The sequence below is a fragment of the Osmia bicornis genome, chromosome 8 (genome assembly GCF_907164935.1).
Source record: "Osmia bicornis bicornis chromosome 8, iOsmBic2.1, whole genome shotgun sequence".
Lineage (NCBI taxonomy): Eukaryota > Metazoa > Arthropoda > Insecta > Hymenoptera > Megachilidae > Osmia > Osmia bicornis.
The window spans coordinates 8,188,248-8,215,377 of NC_060223.1; the positions used below are offsets into that span (position 1 = coordinate 8,188,248).

General features: G+C 44.9%; 1 protein-coding gene across 1 annotated transcript; it reads right to left on the minus strand.

Annotated features, from left to right (window-relative positions):
- Positions 1–401: 401 nt before the first annotated feature.
- On the minus strand, positions 402–27,118 carry LOC114873718 (microtubule-associated protein futsch-like; the record flags this gene model as incomplete). Its single annotated transcript, XM_046286674.1, has 10 exons — positions 402–2,839; positions 2,917–13,803; positions 14,313–14,317; positions 14,379–16,657; positions 16,949–20,551; positions 20,907–21,318; positions 21,385–21,542; positions 21,739–21,911; positions 22,038–22,136; positions 26,920–27,118. Coding segments are annotated over 10 exons (17,985 nt in total), but the record flags the coding sequence as incomplete, so codon positions are not given.
- Positions 27,119–27,130: the final 12 nt, after the last annotated feature.

The following is a 27,130-nucleotide window of genomic DNA, read 5'->3' on the forward strand; positions in this document are numbered from 1 at the left end:
TGATAATAAGAAAAAAAGAAAGAATCGCAACAATTACCACTAGCAACATTAATGATGGTTATATGTAACAATGACAATAATTACGGTCTTAAGTATGATAATGGTGATGATGGTAATGATAATGCGAGCCCCTATGTCCTATAGTAAAAGTAATAAGTATAAATCATAATAAATATTGGAAATTACAAATTCGTAGGATATTCATAATTTTTTCAGTTGTTTGACTGGAGAAAGGAAAAGAAAAATGAATGATTAATTTTACTATGTACATAAATAACCTATTCTATAAAAAGTAAATAAATACATAAATAAATAAATAAATTAAACGTAACGTAGGTACACGTGAAAAAATAAACGATTACTTTGAGACTGTCGGCAATAAATGAATGGTAAGAAACTTATACGCTAATTAGAAGATTTATTCGAACTCGAAATCACTATAAGCCGTAAGCCGTAAGAGAATCGCACGGCTTTTTCTCTTTGTTCAACTCTCGTTTGTTATTAGAACATCGTCGTCGGATAAGCAAATACGATTATTGTAAATTTCCAAAAGAAATCGGTGTACATTATTTTAGGCAATGACCCGTCGCTCGACGACAACATTTTTCATTCTTTTATTAACTTTCACTGTCCCTTTTTCTTTCGCTATAAAATAACTAAAAACATAACATATTCAAGCATGTATTGTCACAATCTATCACGCTGCGGTTAATCTGTAAAACGATTATTTCATTCTTTGATTATTATCGATTATTAATCATGTTTTAGAATCACTCATTATCACCATTGTCATCATCGTCGTCGTTGTCGTCTTCGTCTTTGTCATTGTCATTATTATGACCATCACCATCATCATCATCATCATCATCGTCCTTGTCGTCGTTAGGTTGCGTTATCACCCATCGACATTATCAATATCATCATTCTCTCAACATCATCATAGTTGTCGTCCTCGTCGTCGTCATTGTCTTCGTCATTGTCGTCGTCATTGCCGTCACCAGATATAATCGTGACAATTGAAGCAATAGTTGCTCGAATGCAACGTATCGCGTTTCGGCATTGCGATGCAACAGAAAGACGAGTTGTATAAGTACGAAAAACTGAATCGTCGCGGTGTTGAACGTTGTTAGTCGAATAGTTTCTTTGACAGTGCCTGTTCCGATAACAGTAACGCGTCGAAAAGAATAATTAGTCGTACGTATTTTTTCTTTTTTTCTTTTTTTCGAGGGCAAATATCAGAATCGTCAGACTCTATGAGATCCGAAGAAAGTGTAATAATATCCGTACATCGGATAAGTATATTCGGTTTGTTAAAAATTCTTATTAACCGACAAGAATCAGCAGCGCAATAATCGTTTGGTCGTGTGTCAAAATGGTGCGTGTATCATGTTCGCTTCACGCTTGTCTCACTCTCATCGTCAGAATTAGTATCTCTTTCATTTGTTTCAAATGAAATATCGATTTTCTACAAAATATCTACAAAGGAATTCGTTAGGGGAGCGATCAGCTCTGTTCCCGGCGTTCCCCAAACGAAACGGAGCACCGTGAATCAGAGATTTTCGCTCGGATAAAATTATCGAACGTGGACATTGTCCGCTGGATGGATGTTGTACGAGTTTATTTATCGCCGTACCGCGACGCGACGCGGTTTTTCGCTTTTCGCTAGATATCCAAGACTTTCCTCGCTAAATTCTCGTCTAGATGGATTCGAGTGACGTATCCGAAATAGAACACGGTACATGTACCGATGACGATCATTAACGCGAGAAACCTTTTTCTTTCGCTTCCGTTTAGTTCGTTCAATTGATAGCCGACACGTCCTTTTTTTCCAACTCACCGCTCATCGAATCTCTATCCTCTACACTCTACGGTATAGGTGAATAGGACACAGATAATCCCTATCTATAACACATCCGGAAGTATATTAGTCGGTTACCTATACACGAATAGACACTTACAACAAGAAAGTTGATTTTTTAATTGTCATTACGGAAACTTGCCGTGGAACACGTATCAGGCTAGATAACAATAGTTCTAATTAACCTCTCGAATGACAGAAATTTTAGAAATTTACGAAGAATTCTTCTTCGCCGTCAACGTCGTTTCTTTCTTTTCATCGTGACTGCCTGATTGTTTAGTATAGTTGATGCAGCTTAGTTTTCTTTACTCGACATATAAAAAATCATTTGTCCAATATTCGGTATCAAGGAGAGACTTCTCAGAGTTGCATTTTGCGCGTTCTTTAGCTTCGCGAAGAAACGTTTGGAAAATTGACGACGTCTTTTATAGGACGTTAGGAATCGTCAAGCATCGAAAAGAAATGTGACTTTTGAAACCGGTGCTCGACCGATAAAACGAGCCTTAACAATCCAAGCCCGTTTTACCGGTCGAAGGTGATTTTGCATTCTTTTTCTTTCCAATCGAATATGTGCGAACAAAGGAAATTGAATGAAAGTCCTAAACGGTTGTCGCCTCCCCTTAAGACTTAAGAGCGAAGCTATCGCCGAGTTTCAGGAGTCGCGCACACAGTTTTAGGCACAACAGAGTGTAAGACGGGGCGCGTACTCGATCAATTCGACGGGAAACGAGTCCGTAAACGAAAAGCGACGGTGTTACACCTCGGGCTCCGCTCAGAACTCGACAATCACGGCTGAGCAGGCTGCCAATCCCTAGAATTCGAGTCTATAGGCACTGCAGCTAGTCTCGTGGTCTTGGAGATTGATGGTGCAACGGGATGCCGATGGGGAGAGGTCTATGTGATTCGCAGCTAGGGCCTCTTCGTTGTCGGCCACCCAGTATCCCAGAGTATCCGTGTCGTAAGTTGGTATCATGGTCACTTCTAAAATGATAAAAAGGAAGAATGAAACGAACATTCGAAATATCCATAAAAATGGCACGAAAAAGGTAACAACTTACCGAGATCTTTGTCTTCCCAAGTCCGTTTAGCTTCAAGCAATGCATCGTACACTTCTCGGCTCGGTTCAGTACCGCTGAATACGTAATATCTTGCACGGACTCTCTTGAAAAACTCCAGCGAAGTGTAATAGGAATTTCCGTGATGAGGAACGTAGGTTAAATCAACGTACACCGGTTGAATCTTGTTCTTCGAATCCTTGATCTTCTTCTCATTCTTCGCAGGACTCTCCGAGCGTTTCTTGTTCTTCAAGTTCTCCGACAACACTTTTCTCGCTTGTTTCTTTTCCTTCTTCGGTGTTCCTGGCGCGGCCTTGTTCGACATTTCGTTGGTCACGGGAGCCGGAGAAGGTAATCCAAGCGGTTCGTCCCAGTCGCTAATTACATCGACGTTTAGTCGCACATCGTTTTCGATGCTGGAAGTTGTCGGAAGGTGTTGGGTCGAATTGGATGGTACCGCGAAACTTGTACTCGGTACAGTGTTCTTCAAGTTAAATTTATGGGGTGGTTTAGGGGAAGGAAGACCCAAAGGAGTACCCCAGCCCTCCAGGGGATCTTTCTTCGAATCCTTCTTCGAATCCTTCTTTGAATCTTCCTTAGCAGCGTCCTGGGGCACGGTCCTCTCGGAGGAACCTTCTCCTCGAACGCTACCGTTCGTGTACCTCTGCGACGACTCTTTCGTTTCCTTCTTTTCCATCAGGGCTTTCTCGAAATCGAGATCAGCATCGTCGATGTACTTCTTCGCTTCGTGTTTCTCCTCGTACGCACCGGCGTACTCTTTCTCCACGGTGAATCGTTTGAACGAGTAATCCTGATCAGTTTTGATGGGAATGGGATCGGTGCTCTTGCGAACGGTGTCCAGCGTTTTAACGGGAGCGGATTCGGGTGGGACAACGGGTAATTGGCCGTAAATGCTGCTACTCATATCAGCCGCGGTGAATTCGATCGGCTTTCCCTCCGTTTCCTTTTCTTTCTTCGTATCCTCCAAAGCAGGTGTCTTCGATGTACCCTCAATTGCGTGTGGATGCAGTTCGATGCAATCTTTGCTGGGTATGTATTCGTCTACCTTCACGTCAACTTTCTCCGCCAAAATTATCGTTTCACCTTTCTCGTTGGTCGTTTCCGTGACCTCCCTGGTAGTTGTTACGATCTCGCCATCGTCGGACACCGTCTTCGTGGTGGTGATGATGGTCCTGATTACCTCGCCTGATCGGAAGCCTTCCGGCGTGCCTGTTAACGATCTGCAGTCGGGTCTTCTATCGGGAGTAGAAGTTCGTTCGGGAAGTTGAGAATGAAGGATGCTGCTGTCGGAAGCGACGGCACTTTTCTCTACTTTTCCAGGTACCTTCTTTTCCTTAGCTTCAATTTCTCCTCCTTTCACTTCTTTTTCTTTTACAACTTCTTCGCTGCTTTTAATCTTCTCGACGGAAGAAGATGTATCGGCTACCGAACTTTTTCCTTCGTCTAATTTCTCAGTAACCAGAATTTTCTTTGCTTCAGTCTTGACGGTTTCGATCAGCCGGGAAACCGTTTCCCCGCTCGTCACTGTCGTCTTCAACTCTTCCAGATCCTCCTTCTCGAGAACTTCATCTTCGGGTACGATCACTTCGCGCTTGATAACCTTGGTAATCACCACCGGTTCCTCCTGTTCGATAATTTCCCGCCTTACGATCCTATGAATCGTCTCGGGTTCATCCTGCTCCTCCCAATCGATTACTTTCCTGCTTTGCTTCGAGTCCTCGGAGACTAGAATAGTTTCCGGTTCACCGATCTTGCTCTCCTTCAACACGGTGACCATCTGCGTGGTACGCTTTTCCACTGGTTCCTGGACGATCGAGGTTTTCGTCGTCCGTATCGTACAGATGGTATCTTCGTCCGGTGAAGCGGCAAGATCGGATTTTCTAGCAGCACCTCCGATTGATTTATCATCGACCCTCTCGACGGTGGAAGCCGTGGGTTCAGAGGTGGAATCTGGTGTTCCGTCGCGGGTCAGATCTGGCGTTGATTTACCTGACAGTGTGGTAATGTGAGTTGTACGTATTTCGGTCATTCCAGACGCGAACGCTTTCTGGAATTGACTCTCGTAACTGGCCGGATGGTCGGTTATCGAGCGTCGTTTGGCCGCGTCTTCCGAGTACTCGGATACCTTGTAATCGTAAGTGGAAGAAGGTTTAATTCCAGCGTCGAGACGGAAGCGTTGCTCCTCGCCTCTTTCGTAAGCGGCGACGATAGCGGCGTCGGCAGCCTTCACCTCTTCGTCGTTGACTTCCTCTTGATAGATCTCGATGTCTATCACGGTCTCTCGCGAGAGTTTCCTCTTCCAAATGATCTCTTCGATTATCTCCAAAATAATGTACCGGGGCAGAGAGGATCTTATGATTATCTCTTCTAAAATCAACTCTGTGATCTTCCTCCCCTTTTTAACGTACTCCTCCTCTACAAGCTTCTCGATCTCGGTCCTCTTCTCCTCCGATATCGTAATCTCCTCGTCGATATGCGGTTCCGAACGTGCCGGACTATCCTGCGTTGATTTGTCGGAGGGGATCTGGTCCGAACTTGGACTCATGCTCCTCGTACTCGCTTTATCCTCCGCGAATGCTTTACCTAGTTTACCCTCGCTGCTGATATCTAAACCCATTATGTCTTTACGCATGCATTCTTCGATGGAAACCGTGTCCACGATGATATCTATCACCAACGATTCGGACACCGAGTAAATTCTACAGATTTCTTTTATCGCAGAGGCTGTGATCTCCTTCTTTTTGGATGCATAATTCTCTAAAACGTATCTTTTGATCTCGGCTTCTTTCTCGATTGACACTTTTGATGCCCGTCCTTTCATTTGCTCTGGCGAGGCAGTTTGTGCGCCCGGTTCGAAAGACATTTGCTCTTTTTTGTCTGTCATCTTTTCCTCTTTCTCTGCTGCTTTCGAAACAATTTCAACTTTCTTCTCCAACGTCACTTCCGTTGATGGTTTCTTCTCCTCCAATTTTTGCGAATCTTCTTCCTTCTTGACGGTAACAACCGTTTCGATGATCGATCGTGTTATATCTTTGGTTTCGTGCAAACTTTCGGATGGAGATTTGTCATCTTTGAGTGTTTTTTCTTTTTCAGGCGATTTTTCTTTCTCCTCTGTGATTTCCTTCGACGGGCTAGGCGTTCCAGACTTATCGGGTTTAGCGTCTTTCGGAGGAGACGGCTCCAAAGAAACGCTCGGTGCTCTCGGTTTCTCCGGGATACTCGCTACACTGGGAGATCTGGATTTTTCAATGGTAATCGCGTCAAGATCCTTAGAATCGATCGCCTCTCCGGTGATGCTCGGCGATGGCGATTTCGATGCAACTCCGCTGATATCCTTCGCTTCGGAGGATACGCTGAGTTTCCTCGATTCCTCGATCGTCTTTTTAACGTCACTAGATTCTTTCGAATCGACCGTGTCTACGGAGATGCTCGACGATTTTGAGCGATCAGCTGCTTCTTTTGATTCTCCGGGAGTACTCGTCAGGCTGGGAGATCTGGATTTTTCATCCGTCTTAACGTCCAGGCTCTTTAGATCTGCTGGTTCGCCAGCGATGCTCGGCGATTTTGATGGTTCTTTCGAATCCTTAGGCTCGATCGCAGAAGCACTTGTCACACTCGGCGATCTGGATTTGTCGATCACTTTTTCGTCGACAACGTCTTCCGAAATGCTCGGCGATTTCGAATGAACCGCTGTTTCTTTCGATTCTCCAGGCACACTGGTCACGCTAGGAGACCTGGATTTGTCAATTACTTTTTCGTCAACAACATCTCCCGAAATGCTCGGCGATTTCGAATGATCCGCTTCTTTCGATTCTCCTGTAGTACTCGTTACACTAGGAGATCTCGATTTTTCTGCTATTTTAACATCAAGAGCCAGTTCAGCTGCGATACTCGGCGATCTCGAATCTTTGTGTTCGATCGCAGGAGCGCTAGTTACACTCGGCGATCTAGATTTATCCTCGGATTTTGCATCAACGACGTCTCCCGAAATACTTGGTAGTTTCGAATGATCCACCGTTTCTTTCGTCACGCTAGGAGATCTTGATTTGTCCACTACCTTCTCGTCAACCTCATGAACTTCTCCAACGCGTTTCGATTCAACTATTTCCTCGGAAATACTCGGCGATTTCGAGTGATCCGCGATTTCCTTCGATTCCATGGAAATACTCGGTGTTCTGGATTTATCGGTTACTTTAGCGTCCGTCTGTTTCGGCTCAGGCACATCGGTGGAAGTAGGCGAAGACTTGGAAGCATCTACGCTCTCCTTCGATTCCGCAGGGCTAATTACGCTGGGAGATCTGGACTTTTTAATCGGTTCCGTATCGAGGTCCTTCAGATCAGTCATCTCGTCAGCGATGCTCGGCGATTTCGAATGATCCTTTGCATCCTCGGTTACACCAGGGATTTTAGATTTTTCTTCTTCGGGAATGCTCGGTGATTTTTCTAAACGATCTTCCGTTTCCTTCGATTCGACGGAAACGCTGGATACGCTCGGTGATCTTGATTTATCTTTGGCATCCGCTGGAATTCCAGTGGGTGAAACATCTTTCGATTCGCCGACAATACTGGGGGACCTAGATTTTTCAGCTACCTCCGCCGCGTGAATATCCTTCAAATCAGCAATCTCGGACGCGATGCTCGGCAATTTAGAATCGTCCTTCGCATCCTTCGATTCGATTACAGGAACACTCGTGATGCTCGATGATCTGGATTTGTCCAACGCCTCTTCGTGGATCGATTCTCCTGGAGTACTCGTCAAGCTAGGAGATCTTGATTTTTCCCCGATCTTAACGTCTAGAATTTTCATTTCGGTGGGTTCCTCGGCAACGCTCGACGATTTCGAACGGTCTTTGAGGTCTTGCGGTTCGATCACTGGAGCGCTAGATATGCTTGTTACGCTTGTTAGACTCGTCACGCTCGGAGATCTGGATTTGTCGGCTGCTTTCTCGTCGAACGCCTTCGAATCAACCATTTCCTCGGCGATACTCGGCGATTTCGAACGGTCCTTTGAATCTTTCCGCTCGACGGTAGCGGTAACACTCGCCACGCTAGCCGATCTAGAACGATCTACAGCTTTCTCGTCTATGTCCTTCGAATCGATCGGCTCTCCCGAAACACTTGGCGATTTCGAACCGTCGATCGTTTCCTTCGACTCTCCGGGAACACTGCTTACACTGGGAGACCTGGATTTTTCGTCGACTTTGATGTCGAGCTCCTTCGATTCGGAAGGTTCACTCGGCGATTTCGAAGGTTCCTTCGAGTCTTTCTGTGCAGGAGCAGAGACAGGAACGCCAGTTACGCTAGGAGACCTGGATTTGTCGCTTGCTTTTTCCTCGACGTCTTTCGAATCGATCACCTCCCCAGAAATACTGGGCGATTTTGATCGATCAATCGCTTCTTTCGACTCTCCGTGAATGCTAACTTCACTGGGAGACCTGGATTTTTCGTCGGATTTAACGTCGACATCTTTGATGTCTGCTGGTTCACTCGCGATGCTCGGTGATTTCGAGTGGTCCTTTGAATCCTTAACATCAGCGCTGACAGCAACGGTATCTGTTACACTAGGCGATCTAGATTTCTCGATCGTTTTCGCGTCAACTTCCTTCGACTCGATCGCTTCTCCAGAAATACTAGGCGATTTCGAGCGATCGCTTGCTTCCTTCTGTTCAGGAACACTCGTCACACTGGGAGATCTTGACTTTTCTTCTATTTTAACGTCCAACACTTTGGAATCGATTGACTCACCGACGATACTCGGCGATTTCGAAGGCTCTTTGGTATCTTCTTTAGTTTCTGCGCTAGGAGATGTAGCTTTTTCAACTGCTTTCTCGTCGACTGACTCTCCTGAAATACTCGGAGATTTGGAACGATCTGTGGGTTCTTTCGATTCTCCGGGCACACTCGTCACACTGGGAGATCTAGATTTTTCAAGAGCTTTTAAATCGACCGGTTCACCAGCGATGCTCGGCGACTTTGATGGTTCTTTCGAATCCTTAGGCTCAGTCGCGGGAACACTCGCTATGCTTGGCGATCTCGATTTGTCGATTGCTTTTTCGTCAACGTCTTTCAAGTCTACAGCTTCTCCGGAAATGCTCGGCGATTTCGAAGCGGTTGTACTTTCCTTTGGTTCTACGGTAATGCTCGATATACTCGGTGTTCTTGATTTTTCGGGTGCTTTGGTGTCTGGCTCTTTTGATTCTGCAGGGATGCTGGCCACGCTGGGGGACCTCGATTTTTCGATCGATTCTGCGTCGAGGTCTTTCAAATCGGTCGGTTCACCTGCGATGCTGGGCGATTTTAAACCTTCCTTCGCGTCTACGACTGGAGCAGCAGCTGTCACAACGGAAGATACGATTTTTTCTATTGGCTCTTCTGAGATACTGGGGGATTTAGACTTGTCAGAGGTTTCTTTTGGTTCCACGGTAGGAATGCTGGTTACACTAGGCGTTCTGGATCGCTCTGCTTCTTTAGCAGACACGTCTTCCGTAGAAATGCTGGGTGATTTTGAACGATCGGTGGGTTCTTCGGCCGATTTTACATCGATCATCTCGTCGGCGATACTCGGTGATTTTGATTTCGCGTCTTTTGGCTCCTCCGAGGGCGATCTAGATTTTTCAGCCTCTTTTGTGAGCTTTGGCTCTTCCGAAGGTGATTTAGGTTTCTCATCCACCTTCACGTCCTTTAGTTCCTCCGAGGGCGATCTAGATTTCTCTATTGATTTTACGTCCTTTGGTTCCTCTGAGGGCGATCTAGATTTCTCCACTGCTTTCACATCCTTTGGCTCTTCTGAGGGCGACCTAGATTTTTCATCTACCTTCACATCTTTTGGTTCCTCCGAGGGAGATCTAGACTTTTCAACCTCTTTTATGTCCTTTGGTTCCTCCGAAGGGGATCTAGATTTTTCAACTTCTTTTATATCCTTTGGCTCCTCCGAAGGCGATCTAGATTTTTCATCCACCTTCACGTCCTTTGGTTCCTCTGAGGGCGATCTAGATTTCTCGACCGCTTTCACGTCCTTTAGCTCCTCTGAGGGCGACCTAGATTTTTCAACCGCTTTCACGTCCACAGTATCCTTTAAATCGACTGCTTCTCCTGAAATGCTCGGCGATTTCGAACGCTCCTTCGCTTCTTTGCTCTCTTCTACAGCAGCAGAAACAGTTTCTACATCTTTCTTCTCCATAACTTCATCCACTGTGGTTGGCAATTTCGAACGATCTATGATATCTGCTGATTCTGCTGGAAGACTCGTTACACTGGGTGACCTAGATTTCTCCACCGTCGTCGCCACGATGTCTTCTTTCAAATCTGTTGGTTTTTCAGTAATAGTCGGCGATACTGTTTCTTTCAGATCGGTGGGAGCAGGCGTTGCATCAGGAGACTTGGATTTCTCCTTTACCTCGACATCTTTGGAATCTACAGCTTCGCCAACAATGCTTGGGGACTTCGAACGATCTATCGATGGTTTTGAGTCCTCGTCATGGACACTCGCGACGCTAGCTGGGCTTGATTTTCCACTCGCTTCCTCAACGGTGTCTTTGCTCGGTTCGACTGTATCGATCGGTAGTTCAGAAACTTTCTTCGCTTCCTCGGGTTTCTTCAAATCATCTTTCAACAACGTTTCAACTGATTCCTTCCGTTCCATCTCTGGCTGCAATTTCGCGCTTACGATATCTTCTACAGGTGATTTGTCTGCTTTGGTTACTTTGTCCGCGGTAGGCGGAGATATTTTCTCTTCCGTCGTCTTTTCATCGACTTTCACAGGCTCTTCGATCGCTTTCTTCTCCTTCTCCTTATCGATATCTTTATCGAGCACTTTCGGCTCTGGTTTTTCCGGGGAAATACTAGGAGATTTTGATTCTTCCGTGACGGATTTCCTTGGTTCCGTGGCGATCGACTCCGCCGGACTCGGCGACTTCGAATCGCGTCTCGGTGCTTTCAGGTCTGTTATCGTTTCTACTTTTTCCTCTTCTTTCTCCACTTTCTCTTCAATTTTACTCGGAGATTTGTCTTTATCGACTTCGGGTATCTTCGCCTCAACAGCAGACTTCGGTGGGCTTTCCAGCTGTTTTTCAACTGTTTCCTTCAAATCTAATGCAGTTGGTGCAGTTATGCTCGGAGTACGAGACTTTTCCTCCACCTTCGCATCCTTCTCCTCGGGTTTCTCTTTGTCGATGACAATCGTTTCCTTTTCTCCTTCCTCCACCTTCTCATCTTTAGCCAGCGGTTTATCTTTAGCTGCTTCGGGACTTTTCTCGTGCGGTGTCTCAACAATTGCTTTCTCTTCTTTTTTCTCAACAGGAGATTTTACTTTTTCTTCTTCGACTCGTTCAGGCGACGCTTCTTTCGATGCAGGCTTCGCTGCTTCGATCGGCGACTTTTCAGTCGTGGAAACAACTACGTCGGATGGTTCTAAGTCTTGGATCGCGTCTAGAATTTGTGTCGTTTCTTTTTTGTCCGTTGGCGATTTCTCGAAGATCGTCTCTGCCGGCGATACGTCTTCCGAACGTAACGATTCCGGTGACTTTACTACTCCTATGTCCAAAGTTTTCCTTTCCTCCGCGGGAATTTCGGCATCAAGCATTTCGGCGAGGCTCAGGCGTTTCTCGACCGAGACTGGCGCCTTCTCCGCGATCGGTGATTCGATCGCTTTTTCAGTCTTCGGGGTCACTTCGGGGATCTTCTTCGCCTCTTCCAATTGCGATTCCTCTTTTGGGGATTTAGGTAATTCCTCCTTTGGAGATTTAGGCAGCTCTTCCTTGACGGAAACGGAAACGGGAATGCTCTCCGGTTCCTTCGGTTTTTCAACAACTGCGGCCTTCTCCAAACTGTCTTCGAGTTCGTGGGAACTGGAATCGAAACGATCGACCGGTGATTTTTCCAGGCTGTCCTCGGGCGTTACTTTTCCAACATCTTTAAGTTCTGCTGCCGATTTCTCGGAGATGCTATCCTTCTCCGGACTGCTCGTTTCGGAACGCAGCGAATCTTTATCGGTAATCAAAGAATCTTTATCGGGCGTTGATTTAATCGAAGTGTCTTTCAAGGAATCGTCGGGGGTGATCGGTTTGCTGATCGCGGAGCTGTCGGTCGCGCAGATTTCCGTCTCTTGTCCGCCGTCCTCGCTGCTCGCTGTCACCAACATCCGTCGAACGAATCCCGCGTCTTCCTCGGGCTTCGCCTTGACGTCGTGCGTTTCTTTGGCAGTGATGGTGGCGGGGGTGGTGGCTGGCGAGGGTAATTCCTTCGAAGGCTCGGTTACTTCTTCCCGAACCGGCGACGGAGTTTTCGATTTCTCTTTTTCGATTTTTGTTTCAGGACTTTCAACTTCCTTTTTCTCTTTTTCGTCCTCCTTCTCTTTTACAGCTTCTTTTGGTTTAAGATCAACGTCAACGATCGGTTCGGCAGCTTTAGTCAATGGAACATCCTTTGGTACCTCCTTCACTTCAGCTTCCTTCTCGAGCGGTGCTGCTTTTTCTTCTTTTGGTTTATCTTTTTCCTTGTCCTTTTCAGCGACGACAGGTGCTTCTGGTTTTGCTGCTTCCTTTGCTGCAACTTGGTCAGAAGGTTTCCCAACGGGTATATCCTCTTTTTTCTCTTCAGGTTCAACTTTAACTTCCTCTGGTTTTTCCTTATCAACCACTTTACCAACAACTCGCTCCTCTTCCTTTTCTTTTGCTTCATCCAAGTACTTCTCCACGGTATCAAGAGACTCCGCTATTTCTGCTGGTGTTTCCGCTTTCGCGACAACATCCTTCAACTTCTTATCTTCACTAATGATTTCCTCTTTGCGCGTTTCAATGATCCCTGTATCTTTCTTTTCCGCTTTCTCCTTTGTCTCGTGCACGAACTTTTCATCAGCTTCGATAACGTCGGCACCAACCTCTTCCACGGCTTCCTCGGCTTCCTCTCGTTCCCTGGATTCATCTGGTTTAGCTGACAACGAATCGATTACACGCTTCTCGTCGGAAACGATCGATGGTACATCGCGCACTTTTAACTCCTGCTCAACCGCTTCGAAGTCGTCTTCTTTCTCAGTCTCTCGATCGTGTTTCTCTTCGACTTCTTTAGTCGGCTCCGGACGATCGGCAGGTGCCTTTGTCGGTTTCTGGTCCAACTGGGAAATCGTGTCTTTTGAAACTCTTCTACTTTCGATGCGAACAAAACCGTCTTCTTCTACGTCTTCCTCTTCAACCTCCTCCTTTTCTTTTTCCTCTAATTTTGGAGAAGGTTCCTTTTCTTTATCCTCTAATTTTGGTGATGGTTCCTTTCCTTTTTCCTCCAATTTCGGGGAAGGTTCCTTTTCTTTTTCCTCTAATTTTGGTGATGGTTCCTTTTCTTTATCCTCTAATTTTGGTGATGGTTCCTTTCCTTTTTCCTCCAATTTCGGGGAAGGTTCCTTTTCTTTTTCCTCTAATTTTGGTGATGGTTCCTTTTCTTTTTCCTCTAGTTTTGGTGAAGGTTCTTTTTCTTTTTCCTCCAATTTCGGGGAAGGTTCCTTTTCTTTTTCCTCTAATTTCGGTGATGGTTCCTTTTCTTTTTCCTCTAATTTTGGTGAAGGTTCCTTCTCTTTTTCCTCTAATTTTGGAGAAGGTTCCTTTCCTTTTTCCTCCAGTTTTGGAGAAGGTTCCTTTTCTTTATCCTCCAATTTCGGCGAAGGTTCTTTTTCTTTATCCTCCAATTTCGGGGAAGGTTCTTTTTCTTTTTCCTCTAATTTTGGTGAAGGTTCCTTTTCTTTTTCCTCCAATTTCGGCGAAGGTTCTTTTTCTTTATCCTCCAATTTCGGGGAGGGTTCCTTTTCTTTTTCCTCTAATTTTGGTGAAGGTTCCTTTTCTTTTTCTTCCAATTTTGGTGAAGGTTCCTTTTCTTTTTCCTCTAATTTTGGAGAAGGTTCCTTTTCTTTCTCTTCTAATTTTGGTGAAGGTTCCTTTTCTTTTTCCTCTAATTTTGGTGAAGGTTCCTTTTCTTTTTCCTCCAATTTTGGTGAAGGTTCCTTTTCTTTTTCCTCTAATTTTGGTGAAGGTTCTTTTTCTTTTTCCTCCAATTTCGGGGAAGGTTCCTTTTCTTTTTCCTCTAATTTTGGTGATGGTTCCTTTTCTTTTTCCTCTAATTTTGGTGAAGGTTCTTTTTCTTTTTCCTCCAATTTCGGGGAAGGTTCCTTTTCTTTTTCCTCTAATTTTGGTGAAGGTTCCTTTTCTTTTTCCTCTAATTTTGGTGAAGGTTCTTTTTCTTTTTCCTCCAATTTCGGGGAAGGTTCCTTTTCTTTTTCCTCTAATTTTGGTGATGGTTCCTTTTCTTTTTCCTCTAATTTTGGAGAAGGTTCCTTTTCTTTTTCCTCCAGTTTTGGGGACGGTTCCTTTTCTTTCTCCTCCAGTTTTGGGGACGGTTCCTTTTCTTTTTCCTCTAATTTTGGTGAAGGTTCCTTTTCTTTTTCCTCCAGTTTTGGAGACGGTTCCTTTTCTTTTTCCTCCAATTTTGGAGAAGGTTCCTTTTCTTTTTCCTCTAATTTTGGTGAGGGTTCCTTTTCTTTTTCCTCCAATTTGGGAGAAGGTTCCTTTTCTTTTTCTTCTAATTTCGGTGAGGGTTCCTTTTCTTTTTCCTCCAATTTTGGAGAAGGTTCCTTTTCTTTTTCTTCTAATTTCGGTGAGGGTTCTTTTTCTTTTTCCTCCAATTTGGGAGAAGGTTCCTTTTCTTTTTCTTCTAATTTCGGTGAGGGTTCCTTTTCTTTTTCCTCCAATTTGGGAGAAGGTTCCTTTTCTTTTTCTTCTAATTTCGGTGAGGGTTCTTTTTCTTTTTTCTCCAATTTGGGAGAAGGTTCCTTTTCTTTTTCTTCTAATTTCGGGGTGGGTTCTTTTTCTTTTTCTTCCAATTTTGGTGAAGGTTCCTTTTCTTTTTCTTCCAATTTCGGGGAAGGTTCCTTTTGTTTTTCCTCCAGTTTGGGAGAAGGTTCCTTTTCTTCCAATTTTGGTGAAGGTTCCTTTTCTTTTTCCTCTAATTGTGGAGAAGGTTCCTTTTCTTTTTCCTCCAATTTTGGTGAAAGTTCCTTTTCTTTTTCTTCCAATTTTGGTGAAGGCTCCTTTTCTTTTTCCTCCAATTTCGGGGATGGTTCCTTTTCCAGTTTCTCATCAGCAGGCAACGGCGGGCTTGCCTCCTTCTCTGGTTTCGTTTCTGTTTCCGGTTCCAGCGGTACGTCCGGGGCAACAGAAATGTCGATCGTCCTTCGCGAGATGATCTCCCGAATGATTCGAATCACGATCGTTCTGGAGAGGATCATTCTCACGCATATTTCTTCGATTATTTGAATGGTGATTACACGAATTCCTTTTGTAATGTATTCGTTGAAAATATGCTCTTCCACGTCCATCCTCAATTCCGTCGAAATCAACTTTTCGTCGATCTTCAACATTTCAACATCCTCGACAACGTCCTTCGCGGAAAGTCCTTTTCTTATGATAATCTCGTGGATCATGTAGATTATGCGTTCCCGTGATACTCGTTTGATCGTGATAATATATTCGATGATCTCGATCGTGATTCGCTTCTTTTTCACGACGAGTTCCTCGATGATCTCTGTCACAGTGCGATCCGCTTTGTCGACGATCGCTTTTATTTCTGCCGCTAGTTGAACAGACATTCGGCGGCCCTCTAATTGTTTCTCTCTATCGGTGATAAATTTAGGGGATGCTGGTGTAGAACCTGCGGAAACGGTTACGATTTCCGCTTTCGCAGGTGAAAGCTTCTGATCGAAACCGATCACAGTCTCCTCTTCGTCCGCTTCAGTGTGCTTCTTTACGCAGATATCCTCTATTCCAGCTTCCATTACATCCATTTTTAAAGGCTCGACTTTCTTGCTCGGCGGTGCAGCTTCTTTTCCTACAGGAATCTTCAAATCTTCCTTCAGGATCTCCTCGCAGATCTGCTTCGCGTCGCGCTCGTCCTTCTCCTTCTCGTCCGGCGGAGGGCGGATCTCCTCCGTGGTTTTTCTTAATTTTACACAAGGTTCTTCAAGCGGTTCGATCGAAACCGGCGACGGCGCGACCTCAATCTTGTCTTCGACCAGCTCCTCGATCTCTTCCTGCGGATGGGGAAATACTTCGGTAACGCCGACTTTGGTTGGCATCGCGATCGCTGCGAGTTTCTTATCCTCGCTCTCGATCACGATCTCCTTTTCTTTTTCTTTTGCTGCCGGTTTTTCCAGCAACACTTCCAGCGGAATATCGTCTTCTTTCAATACTTGGGCGACCTTCTTCACGATTTCTATGACATCTTTCGGTTTCTCCTCGATGTCGATACCGGCGGTTCCTGCGAGGACCTCTCCGACATCGCGCACCGCCTCCTTCACGTCCTTCACCGGGATACCAGGAGCCGGAACATCGGCCGCGACTGTCACCAGACTTATTACTTCGTGTTCCGCTTCGAAAGTTTCGTCCTTTGCTATGTCGAATTTTACTTTCTCGGGTTCTTTACTCTCGGTCGATACGGTTTCAATGTGCGGCTTGATCGCTTCCAGTTTCTCCACGACTCCTTCCAAAGTGTCCTTAACGACGTCCTTGACTGGAGGAGCTGAAACCGCGTGCTCCTCAGGCTCCTCGTCAACGATCTTCTCTTCCAAGGACTCCAAAGAATCTCTTAAGCTATCCTTCACTGTCTTGAATTTCTTTGATGCTTCTTCCAATAATGCTTTTATTTCCTCCGTGTCTTCTTCTACTCCTTCGACCACCTCTTCTTCCTTTCCAATTTGAGCGTCGACTTTTACTATCTCTTCCTTTTCTTCTTTCTTCTTTTCTTCCTCCTCCTTCTCTTTTTCTTTTTCTATTTCTGTTTCCTTTTCTTTTACAATTTCTATTTCCTTCTCTTTTTCTTTTTCTATTTCTGTTTCCTTTTCTTTTACAATTTCTATTTCCTTCTCTTTTTCTATTTCTATTTCCTTTTCTTTTACAGCTTCTACTTCCTTCTCTTTTTCTATTTCTATTTTCTTTTCTTTTACAATTTCTATTTCCTTCTCTTTTTCTATTTCTATTTCCTTTTCTATTTCTTTTTCTTTTTCCTTCTCTTTCTCCTTCTTTTCTGGGACAACAGCAATATCCTTTGTTTCGCCTGTTACAAGTTCCTCGGTGGCGGGTGCAGGTTTGCGATCCAACTCGGGTACGGTTTTCGATACAATTTCGGGTTCGATTTCGGGTTTAGATTCAGGCACGGGTTTAATTTCCTTCTCCTCCTTGACTGGTTCTTCTACAGGTTTTTCTTTAACCTCGGGAACTGCAACGACAGGTTTTTCTTTAACCTCGGGAACTGCAACGGCAGGTTTTTCCTCGAGTTTCACCTCCTCCTTTTTCAAGGCAGTTTCTTCGACGATCGAAGGTTTTCTAAGATCGACCTTCGTTTCTTTTTCAGCAGGTGGTGCTTCTACCTTTTCGGCAGGCTTGGTCACTTTCGGGAACATTTTGTCCATGTCGACCTCTTCGAGAAGGGTCTTCTCCTGCACCTTCACCTCCTTCGGCGAGCTGGACTTGGATGAAGATTTATCGTCAGTGTCCTTGTCCTGCTCCTTCTTCGATTTCTTCGTCAACTTGTCGATACCCTTTTCAAATTTATCGGCAACCTTGCCGAAGAAGCTGAACACTCCCTTTTGCTCTTTGATCGGTGGCGTGGGAGGCTCTTTGACTTCCTGTATCGGCGGGGATACTTTCTCCTCTTTCTCTTTCTCGAAGTCCTCCATTCGATACAATTTCGGATCGACCTCTTCGTGAACGGGTAAGTCGGCCACTTCGTCGGGTGTCTTGACGATGTCGCGTTGCATCATTTGCGTGGCTTGTCTGACGTCGAACTGTTGGACATCCGGTTTAACCGGGACCGTAGGGACGGTGCGGGAAACGGCAACTCCGGTAGGGAGGCCGACGGAAGTTGGGGTTGGAGTGACCACAGCACCGGTGATCGTCGTCACGGCCGCCACGGCGATCTCTTCTTCTTTAGCTTTTATCGGCGCCTCCTTCTCCTTCACGTCCTCGATAACGTGTTTCTCGTCGATGTCCTCCTTTATTTCGTCCATGGGTATACGCTCGTCTTCGGGGAGCGTCGGCGCCGTGGTCGTGGCACCGGATTCCACGGTCGAGATGCGTTCTTGCGATTCCTCCAGCTTCTCTGGCATTTGCTCCTTTTGATCGGCTTCCGGTTTCAAATCGGTATCGCTGGTCTTCTTCTCGGATAAATCGAACTTGTCCGGGCTCAAACTGGACGGTTCCTTCGTGATATCCTCGCTGTCTCTCTTAACAGAATCCTCCCTTTCTTCGTGTCTCGGTTGTACGGCGTCTGTCGGCGACGCGACGATAGCGTCCTTCTTCATCTCTTCTTCCAATCGTTCGCGACGATCGGGCGACAGATCGATAGGTTCAGCAGTCTCTTCTTCTTCCCTTTCTTCTTCGTGAACCTCCTCCTCTTCTTCCTCCTCTTCCTCCTCTTCTTCCTCCTCCTCCTCTTCCTCTTCTTCTTCCTCCTCCTCTTCACCCTCCTCAGCTTCCTCTTCCTCCTCCTCCTCTTCTTCCGCACCCTTTCTGGACCTCACTTTCAGTTTCTTCTCCACGCTTTCGTCCTTTTCTTTCTCTTCGACCTCTTCTTCCGTACCTTTCTCCTTCACCGTTTCCATGTCCTTCAACATTTTCACCTTCTCCGACTCGGCCTCGTCCAACACGTGCTTCTGTTCACCGTCCCCGCTCTGCGCGGAATCTTCCGTGTACACCTCCTCCTTTTCCACAATCAGGTATTCGTCCTCTTCGGTTAATTCTTGACTGCCTTTTCGGAGGCTGTCCTTCTTCGGCGCGTCCTCGATCTCGGCGGTTACATCCTCCTCGGTGATGTCTTCCTCTTTTTTATCGGTTACCTCCGCGGTAATTTCGTCGTCACCCTCGAAACGATCGTCCTTCCTCGCGCCTTCTTCGATACGTTCCGCCTTCTGGAGAACCGCCTCGATCTCCTCCACCACTTCGCGTTCCTCTTTCAGGTCCGCCAATACTTTGCTCTCGATCGAATCCAACGAAATGTCCTCCGACTTTTCCATCAGACCCTTGTCTACGAGCCGCGTTCCCGCTTCCGCTTCGATTCCTGAGGGAGTCGACACTGTGGACGAATCGGTCGTGCCCCTGTCGCCCTTCGTTTTACGAACGACGCCGTCTTTGTCGGACTTGACGGAAGCCGTGGGCGTGCTGCGAGTCGATTTCGCCGGGCTACCGGGCACGCGAGCTTTGCTCGGGCTGACCGGCTTGCCCCGACGACTGATACCTCCTTTTCTATCCATCGGTTTCGGTTTTGCCGTCGCTTTCAACGCGCTCACAGCCGTCCCCGGTGCGGCTTCTTTTATCGCCGATTTTTCTATGTTCTTCTGCTCCACCACTTTTCTGTTATTCGCGTCCTTGGTGCTCTTCGCCGGGGCCGCGGTCACGGGTCTATGACCTACCGTCGGCTTCCCTTTCGCGACGCCTCCTCTGGTTATCTCCGTCTTCGTTGCCGCGCCGTTCACCACCTTCTTCGGGGTGGTCGGCGAGGATTTCACGGCCGGACCGGTATCCTTCTTGTCCGCGCTAGTCGGTTGCTTTGCCCTCCTCTCGATCGGCTTAGGCTTCGGCGCGGTATCGATCTTTGCAGCTTTCGGTGCGGCTACTCCCTTTGCATCCTTTGTTTCTCTCCTTCTCGAGTCCACCCTCGATGTCTTTGGCGGTTTCGGCTCCTTCGGAGCAACCGTCGTTTTCTCCGTTTCCGGTTTACCGGTCTCGTCACGTTTCTCAGGCTTTTCTACCTCTGACTTCTCCTGCTGCTTCTCTTTCTTCGCTTCCTTCAATTCTTTCTCCATCTTTTTGCTCTCTTTAGTTTCTTTTCCTTCAACCTCTAATTTCTTACTCTCCGCTGCGGCTTTTCTCATCTTCGCCTCGGCCGCAGCCGTCGCCGCAGCTATCGCTTGAGGCTTCGTCGGGATGATCGGTGTACCGCCCTTTCCTATTTCTTCACCCTTCACTCCTTTCCCGTCGGACGGTTCCTTCTTTTCTTTCTTCGCCTCGGTGCTCGCCTTCTTCGCGTCTTTCTCTATCAGGCTGAACTTTTGTCTGGCCGGTTTGTCGCGAAGCGTCGCCAATGACGCGGACGGCGAGAGACTCTTCGCCGAGCAGACCGGATGTTTCAGGAATTCCAAGTGTTTCAGACGTTCGAAACCTTCGAAGATCTTTTGCTGCGGCGTGCTGCCGGGAAACAGAATTCTCGTGATCGTGTCCTCCGGATTGGCCGGTTGCCAGACCAGAAGCGCGCATATCGAGACGAGATTTTGAATGGGAAAAGTTACGTTGTTCGAGTCTTTTCTGTGAGATCCCGCGAACAGTTTCGAATCGGACGAGTGCCATTTCGCCATGAATTCCCTTACTTCGCGGCTGTCCTTGTTCGGGCTGAGAACGTACATGTCCAGGGTGCCGTGGCCTACTTTGTGGTAGAGATTGATAGGATCCGGATCCCTGTAGCAGGGGTGGGCCTTCAAATTGATGCGGCGAAGATCGACCACCATCTCTTGGCCGATGTCGGTAAGATTCAAGATCAAAGGATCGATGTCTTTGTCCCCGTCCGGTGAATTGGATTGTCTTCTCTCCTGTTACGTGAATCAAAGCAATATCGATGTATAACCGTGCTAAATTCGCCAGACTTTATTACGTAAAAGCGAATTACTAAAGAAAAACTGGTTTAATCTTTTCCGTGTAAGAGTACGATGGATCAACGAATAGATTTTCAACACTTCAAAGAGCAAGACTCAAAGTCGGAACACCGTTGCAAGCATGCATCTATCTGGGTCATCGACAAACATACTCTCTCTAAACTCATTATCAGGTTAACTCGATTAAGAGATTAGTATCGTAAATACGGTAAATGAGCATATTAGCAAATTAGCAGATTTCCATATGAAAGGAGAAATAATTATGTTGCTCGATGGACGAGGAGATACTCACGACTAGGTTGCAGAAAAAGTGTCCAATTTGAGGATATACGTGCATCTCCCGCTTCTTTCGGAGAACGCTAGACATGCCTCCCACGTTACTGTTGTTTATTCTTGTAACCAGAACCGCGTCGAGACGGTCCAAGTGTCTGGTGAAGTCCCAGAAACATGCCTTTCTGGCGAAACCACCGTCCACCAGCATGTTGAAACCGTTGATGCCGAAAAGTGCGGCATCGCCTTGACCGCCAGGGAAGACGTACAAAGTTGGATGACTAAATCTAATGTTGCCCACCACATCGGACGGCTCCATAAGCTGGTCCAATGTCTGGGCAACGAGATATTGTCCAACATAATTCGTGAAACTGGTGATGGCAGGCACACCCGCCGTGAGGACGTCATCGGGATTTACTCGAACTCGACAGGATCTGAAGGAAAATGAAGATGAATCCGTTTGCTATTTCCTTAATTTATCAATTATTCGAAATTCACACCTGGTACAGGCTTCTTTCGACAGTCGACTCGTAGTCCACTCGCCGACTCCGGCGCAATGAATATCTACTGTGACACTGTTCTCATAGGCGCGAAGAACTCTTTGCACTTCGTGTTCACTGAACGCGTCTAGAAAATCAGCGAGACTAAAGGTTCCATCCTGAAACGAGATCGCAAGGTTGTCGGTGAAGAGTGTGGAATAACGATGAAAGATAAAACTGGGAAAGATAGAATGAAAAAGAAAGCATCTGCGCAGTTGATAATACTAATGTGCTACAATATATTGTAGCAGAATATCCTTGGTTCGAGTCGCGAAAAGGATTACGCTACTAATAGGTAACAGCAACTGCACGTACTTGCAATATCCAGGAACCATTTCCACCAAAGGTATAGCCGGCGTGTATAATGTGTCGATGTTTCGTGAAACTTGCAAGAAGATTACGAATACACTGTAATAAAGTGTTCGTTTGCGGATGAATGAGAACCTCCGTGACAAGGTTCTCGGTGGCGTATTGGATCAGTCGTTCGCCTAAAATTTCGTTTGGTCTCGTTAAGGGAAACAAGTCACGGCTCCGCGTTCGACCATTGAACAAATTTTAATAGCGGATCATATCGGCGATTAGCGAAATAATTAATTAGACGGTTATACAAATACCATTTCTAGCTTCTTCTCCTTCGGGAGCTTGCGCCACCAACGCCAATAATTCTTTTTCTAAATCTACGTGACAACTATCCTTATCCCACGACAGGAAACCTGAAACGTAAGAAACATTTTAGAAAAAAAATATCCCGCGAATCGTGAACGGAGGGTGCTCCGTCAGGGTGATTCGATTCGATAGATCAACGACATTACAGCCGGGGATGAGGAGACGCACGATACTTGCTTTCGATCTTCCATCGATCGGTATCGCGACCTAGCACGTATTAAGCCGACGGATCGTAATAGTGGGTCATAACGACGCATAACGATCCCAAGAGTACGCACTAGTTTGGCTTCGTACAGCGAGGCTTGTTCAGGGCTGAAGAACGTAAGGTGAAGGTTAAGAAAGCGAGCAATCTCTTTCTCTCGGTCGTCAATTTGTTTAAATTCCAAAAGAAAAGAGAAGACCCTTTAAATCCAATAATTCCTCATTTAACTATCTTCATTTTAATTCGTCCTTGTATCAGAGAATTTCATTGAAATTCTATCTTCTTTCGTTTCAATCGTAGCGAAACGAAATCTCGGAAGGGACAAATGAGAAAAAATTGAATTTCTCGCTAGCCCGATGAAACAGAGGGGTAGTGTGACGTCACGAATACCGCACCCCGTCACGTGGTTCCGTGCTAGTCAGCCAGCCAGCCAGCCGGCAATCGATCGACGCACATAGTAGCACTTATATACGTACATATATATCCTACACCCACTCTCCTCACTGCCTACCACCTCTTTTACCTCCTATCAAAAGAACAAAAATTCATCCCCCTTCCTTCCATTGTGTTTAATAACATTTCTATTCAGCCGATGAAACAAAAGCAAGATATGTAAATGGATGGTATAATAGGAATTTATATTAGGAATTAAAATCATCTTTCTCATCCCTTGTATTCAAAATGAATTTAAGGGAAAGATTTTTATAACGTGACGTTGAAAGAATTTTTTTCTTATAATAACTACGTTGTTTGGTATAATCGTGGCTCTCAAACCATTGAAATTGTCGCATCGAGCCACACCAGCAAATTCTCTATGTCAAATTGATCGGAAGCCCTAATGATGATACAAGAGAAGCCGTGCGTCGGGGGTCGTACCTTTTAATACGCGACACAACCCCTGCACACTTTCTTTACCAAACCTATCACCCCTCCAGTTATACGTTATAGTAGCAACATATTTAACCAGCGATAAACCGAGAAGCAGTTAAAAATCGACACCGTACACAGTACGTTGATTACGATAAAAGTAATTTTTAATTAAAGCAGAAGAGAGAAATACGCTAAGGATGAATTCGTAAGTGACGGTGACGTTTGAAAGTCGCGCAGTACTTAAAAACGGTATACCTAGTTGAAGATAGGGAGTTAAATATAGACAAAATCGTGGGTTTCTTCGTCGGAGCATTTACCCCTCTCATAGCATCTTTTAGAAGCCGAGGCATTCGTTTTCATCGCGTTTCTCGATTTGCATTTTACTTCCTTTCTTCTTTTTTCCCTCTCAATCTCTTTTTTTCTTCCTCCCATCTTTCTTTCTTTCGTTCTAACTTGACGACCACGGCGACGACGAATGCCCAGAACGTTAGGGGTTGGCCCAACTATGTTTAGACACGGTTTCCCGTTATCCTTCCTGCAACTTTTCGTTCCCAAAGTTCGTACAGATTTTTCAACATACGCAACTCGCGCCACGGACAACTTGAAATACTGATTTATATAGGATAGTAAGAAAATTTAATTGTTTTCAGAGTAAAAGCAAACAAAGACAGCGTTAAAATAAAATATATCCCAGAGGATTCTTCAAGTATGGCGCACACGAGAATATAAAATATATCAAGCGAAGGCTTTTGTTACCTATAACAGGGTCAAAAAGTTTTCAACGAGTTTTCTTCGAATAATGCTGACAACGTTGTTCTCGATTGATCTCGCGAGAAAAGGAAACGTCGAACGAGGTCGATGACGAACTGCTGTTTCAACCTGTTTTAATCGCTAATGTTCATCGCTTTACTTTGCTTCTTTAAATATACCACCAGCAATATTGCATTTCGAACAATACGAAAATAATTAAACGTTGCTCTATTTCTTTGTAGCTACGTGTTAAAAAAAAAAGAAAAGAAAAAGAAACAAAGAGAACTGAGAATGAAACAAACTTTGTTCAATATATATTTCATTTTTTTAATGTTGAAATGTACCAGTAAATTGCATATTGGTCTGGTGCTACAATGAAATACTTTGAAATCGTCGACACCAATTAATAAATTAGAAAGGAATCCACACGTTCAAGGAACGAACCAGTAAAGCAATATTTGAACGCGTACGATGATCTCAGTAGAATAGTACAGGGATCGACTTGGCTTATACGCGGCTATTTATATTTTTAAGAGACAAGGGCGAAGACCCGATCCAAGGATTTGTCAAAGATGCGTTAAAAATTGATTCCATATCTGTTGTTGAAATAAAGTTATCAAGAAATAGTTGAAATCAACACTGAATATAAATAAAAAAATATACCATAAATTATCAATATCTTGAAACGTTCCACTCGAAACTTTTCATTGTATAATGACAATAAAAATTGTAATTGACAAAAATTTTGATAATCAACAGAAAAAAGAAAGAAGCATAATGAAACGAAATGAAAAAGAAGAAGAAGGAAGCGAATAGAAAAGTAAAGAACGAGAAATCAATACCAAACGATTTTGTTACTTCATATACTGTTTCAAGATTACATGGTATTAAAATGTACAGTACGATAGAAGGGTCAGGTTCAAGAACAAACTATAATCGAGAAACGGGGTTTCACGACTCGAAGAGCAGAAGAGCACGATGCACAAGAGAGCAATCACTGGCGAATGTCGTGGTAAAATTAGATACACTATATTCGGTTGAACGTACATACAATGAAATTGTAACGGTCCCTGCTAAATGTCCACCAACTATCATCCTGATCGATTTTTCAATATTCTTTAACAATATTTTCTATCAAGAAAAATAATGTAAAAAAATCTGAATAAGTATTTTGGTGTATCTGTTCTGAAATCTATACCCGGTGGATTCTATCAAAAAATACTTGACATGTATGTAGGTACCCAAAGTTCCTAAAGAAGACACGCAATTCGATTCAATTCGATTCGATTCGGTTCGATTCGATTCGATAGAACCTCCCACACTTCGTACGCGAGTTCTTCCGGATATTACAAGCATCGAATAACTCCAACTTTCTCGATGCTCCCCACGTCCTCTCAATCATGATTCATACCGACAAGTATGCCTTCCTATCTTGCGTATGTATGCACGGATTACCTCTACGAGATCTGCAAGTACACGCACTTACACATACGTATCCTCATAAGCATTATCACATCAATCGTTTTTCACCGTATTATCTACATTACCGTATAAACCCGCACGAATCTATTCGTTGACTTTATTAACCCAAATATTATCATTCTACGAGAATATTAGATTTATCCTTAGAAAATTTTCAAGCAATCAAATATACCGCCAAATCGGTGTTTTAATTACAGTATACGTATATTTAACGCGTGATGATCTTATATATTTTATCGGTAGATCGTACCAGTGAGAAATAACTGGAAAGTTAACGCGTTATATAGGTTCGACTTAAAATAAGTAAGTATGCGAATGAATTCACGTCTCGGCTTCTTTCCGCTCTGCCAAACCTTCTCGTGCCCGTCATCTATCTACATAAGCGTGCTGTGAGTCACATGAAACCTGCTCACACGTTTACACCGTACTCTTCGCATACAAAGTGACCCATACGTACTATATACTCCGATACGTATGAATGACCGCGTATACGAATTTATGTTTTTTATCATATCCGTGATTAACATTGAAAATAGTTGAATCAAACTGTTGGTATAAAGACAAGAGAATTTTAAAAGTACTTGGTGCAAAGTTTTTGTGGAAGAGAGCAAATTGCATGTATAGTGAAAAGAAATATGTAAATGGTTCGTGGAAAGAGGGTTGGCGTTCGAAGAAACAGAAGAAAACCCTTATAATCTTCTTCAAATTACCGCATTTCGAAAAATTACAATAATTATCGGTCTTTCTGCCATCCCTCCTGCGGCAACCCTATCGGTTCTCCCTCCGATCGTTCGACTAGACTAGTGTTTCGCGTGCACGCGCTTCCTTCAATTTTAAGCAACCCCGTTTCCCCTGCTTTCCCTGACGTGCCCACCTATAAATATACACAAGGGTTGTTCATTCAACCCGAAACGTACAAAACGGATGACGAAATAACATCGTCAATTGTGGTCGTAGTGACAGTTTTCGCTAGATACCGCGTAGACGGATTATTGATCCAAGTTCTGGGGACTGCGGGGATGTGGCTGTAGGCCGATCTAACATGCGCATGCCGCACCAACTTACACCTTTTTCCTTCTTCCACGCATTTATCTTCATTTTATTTCCCGATTTACGCACGAATCTCGATTCTTTCCAAACTTACATACATTGCGTTTTCTTATCCGCGTAAGAAACGCAACGCGCAGGTACATGGCAATGCGTTGCACGAGTTACACGTGCACGAGTATTTTACAAATCCTCGGTCATTAACAATTAACGAGTAATCAAAGTATGCCTCTATATACCGATCGATTTCCTTGCTAATAAGAAGCAGGTGTTCGCTTAAACTCCGCCTAGCAACAGGAGAGAAAGAAAGTAACCCATCGAGGCGGTGGATAAACTAATTCGATAAAAGTACCGCGACGAACTTACATCGACGTACAGGAAAATTAGATTTTATAAAGAGCCGCGGTGCGATCCTGTTAACGCGGATGTTAATCAGGGGAAAGGGAGTTTTGAGGATGAAACCAGTCGTATGCACTTACCTTTTGCGAGGCGATTCAAAATGAGATCTGTATGTTGCGCGGTATGAGGTTCTGGAAGCACAACGAGAAGGTAACAACCGCTTAGCGGCGATGGGGGTGGATGCTGTTGTTGAGAACCCGGTGGAACCGTAGTACTTCCGATCACCGGTGTAACCGGAGATGCATTTTGTTCAACATTTGTCGGTGATGCCGTAGTAGTTTCCCCTCCTCC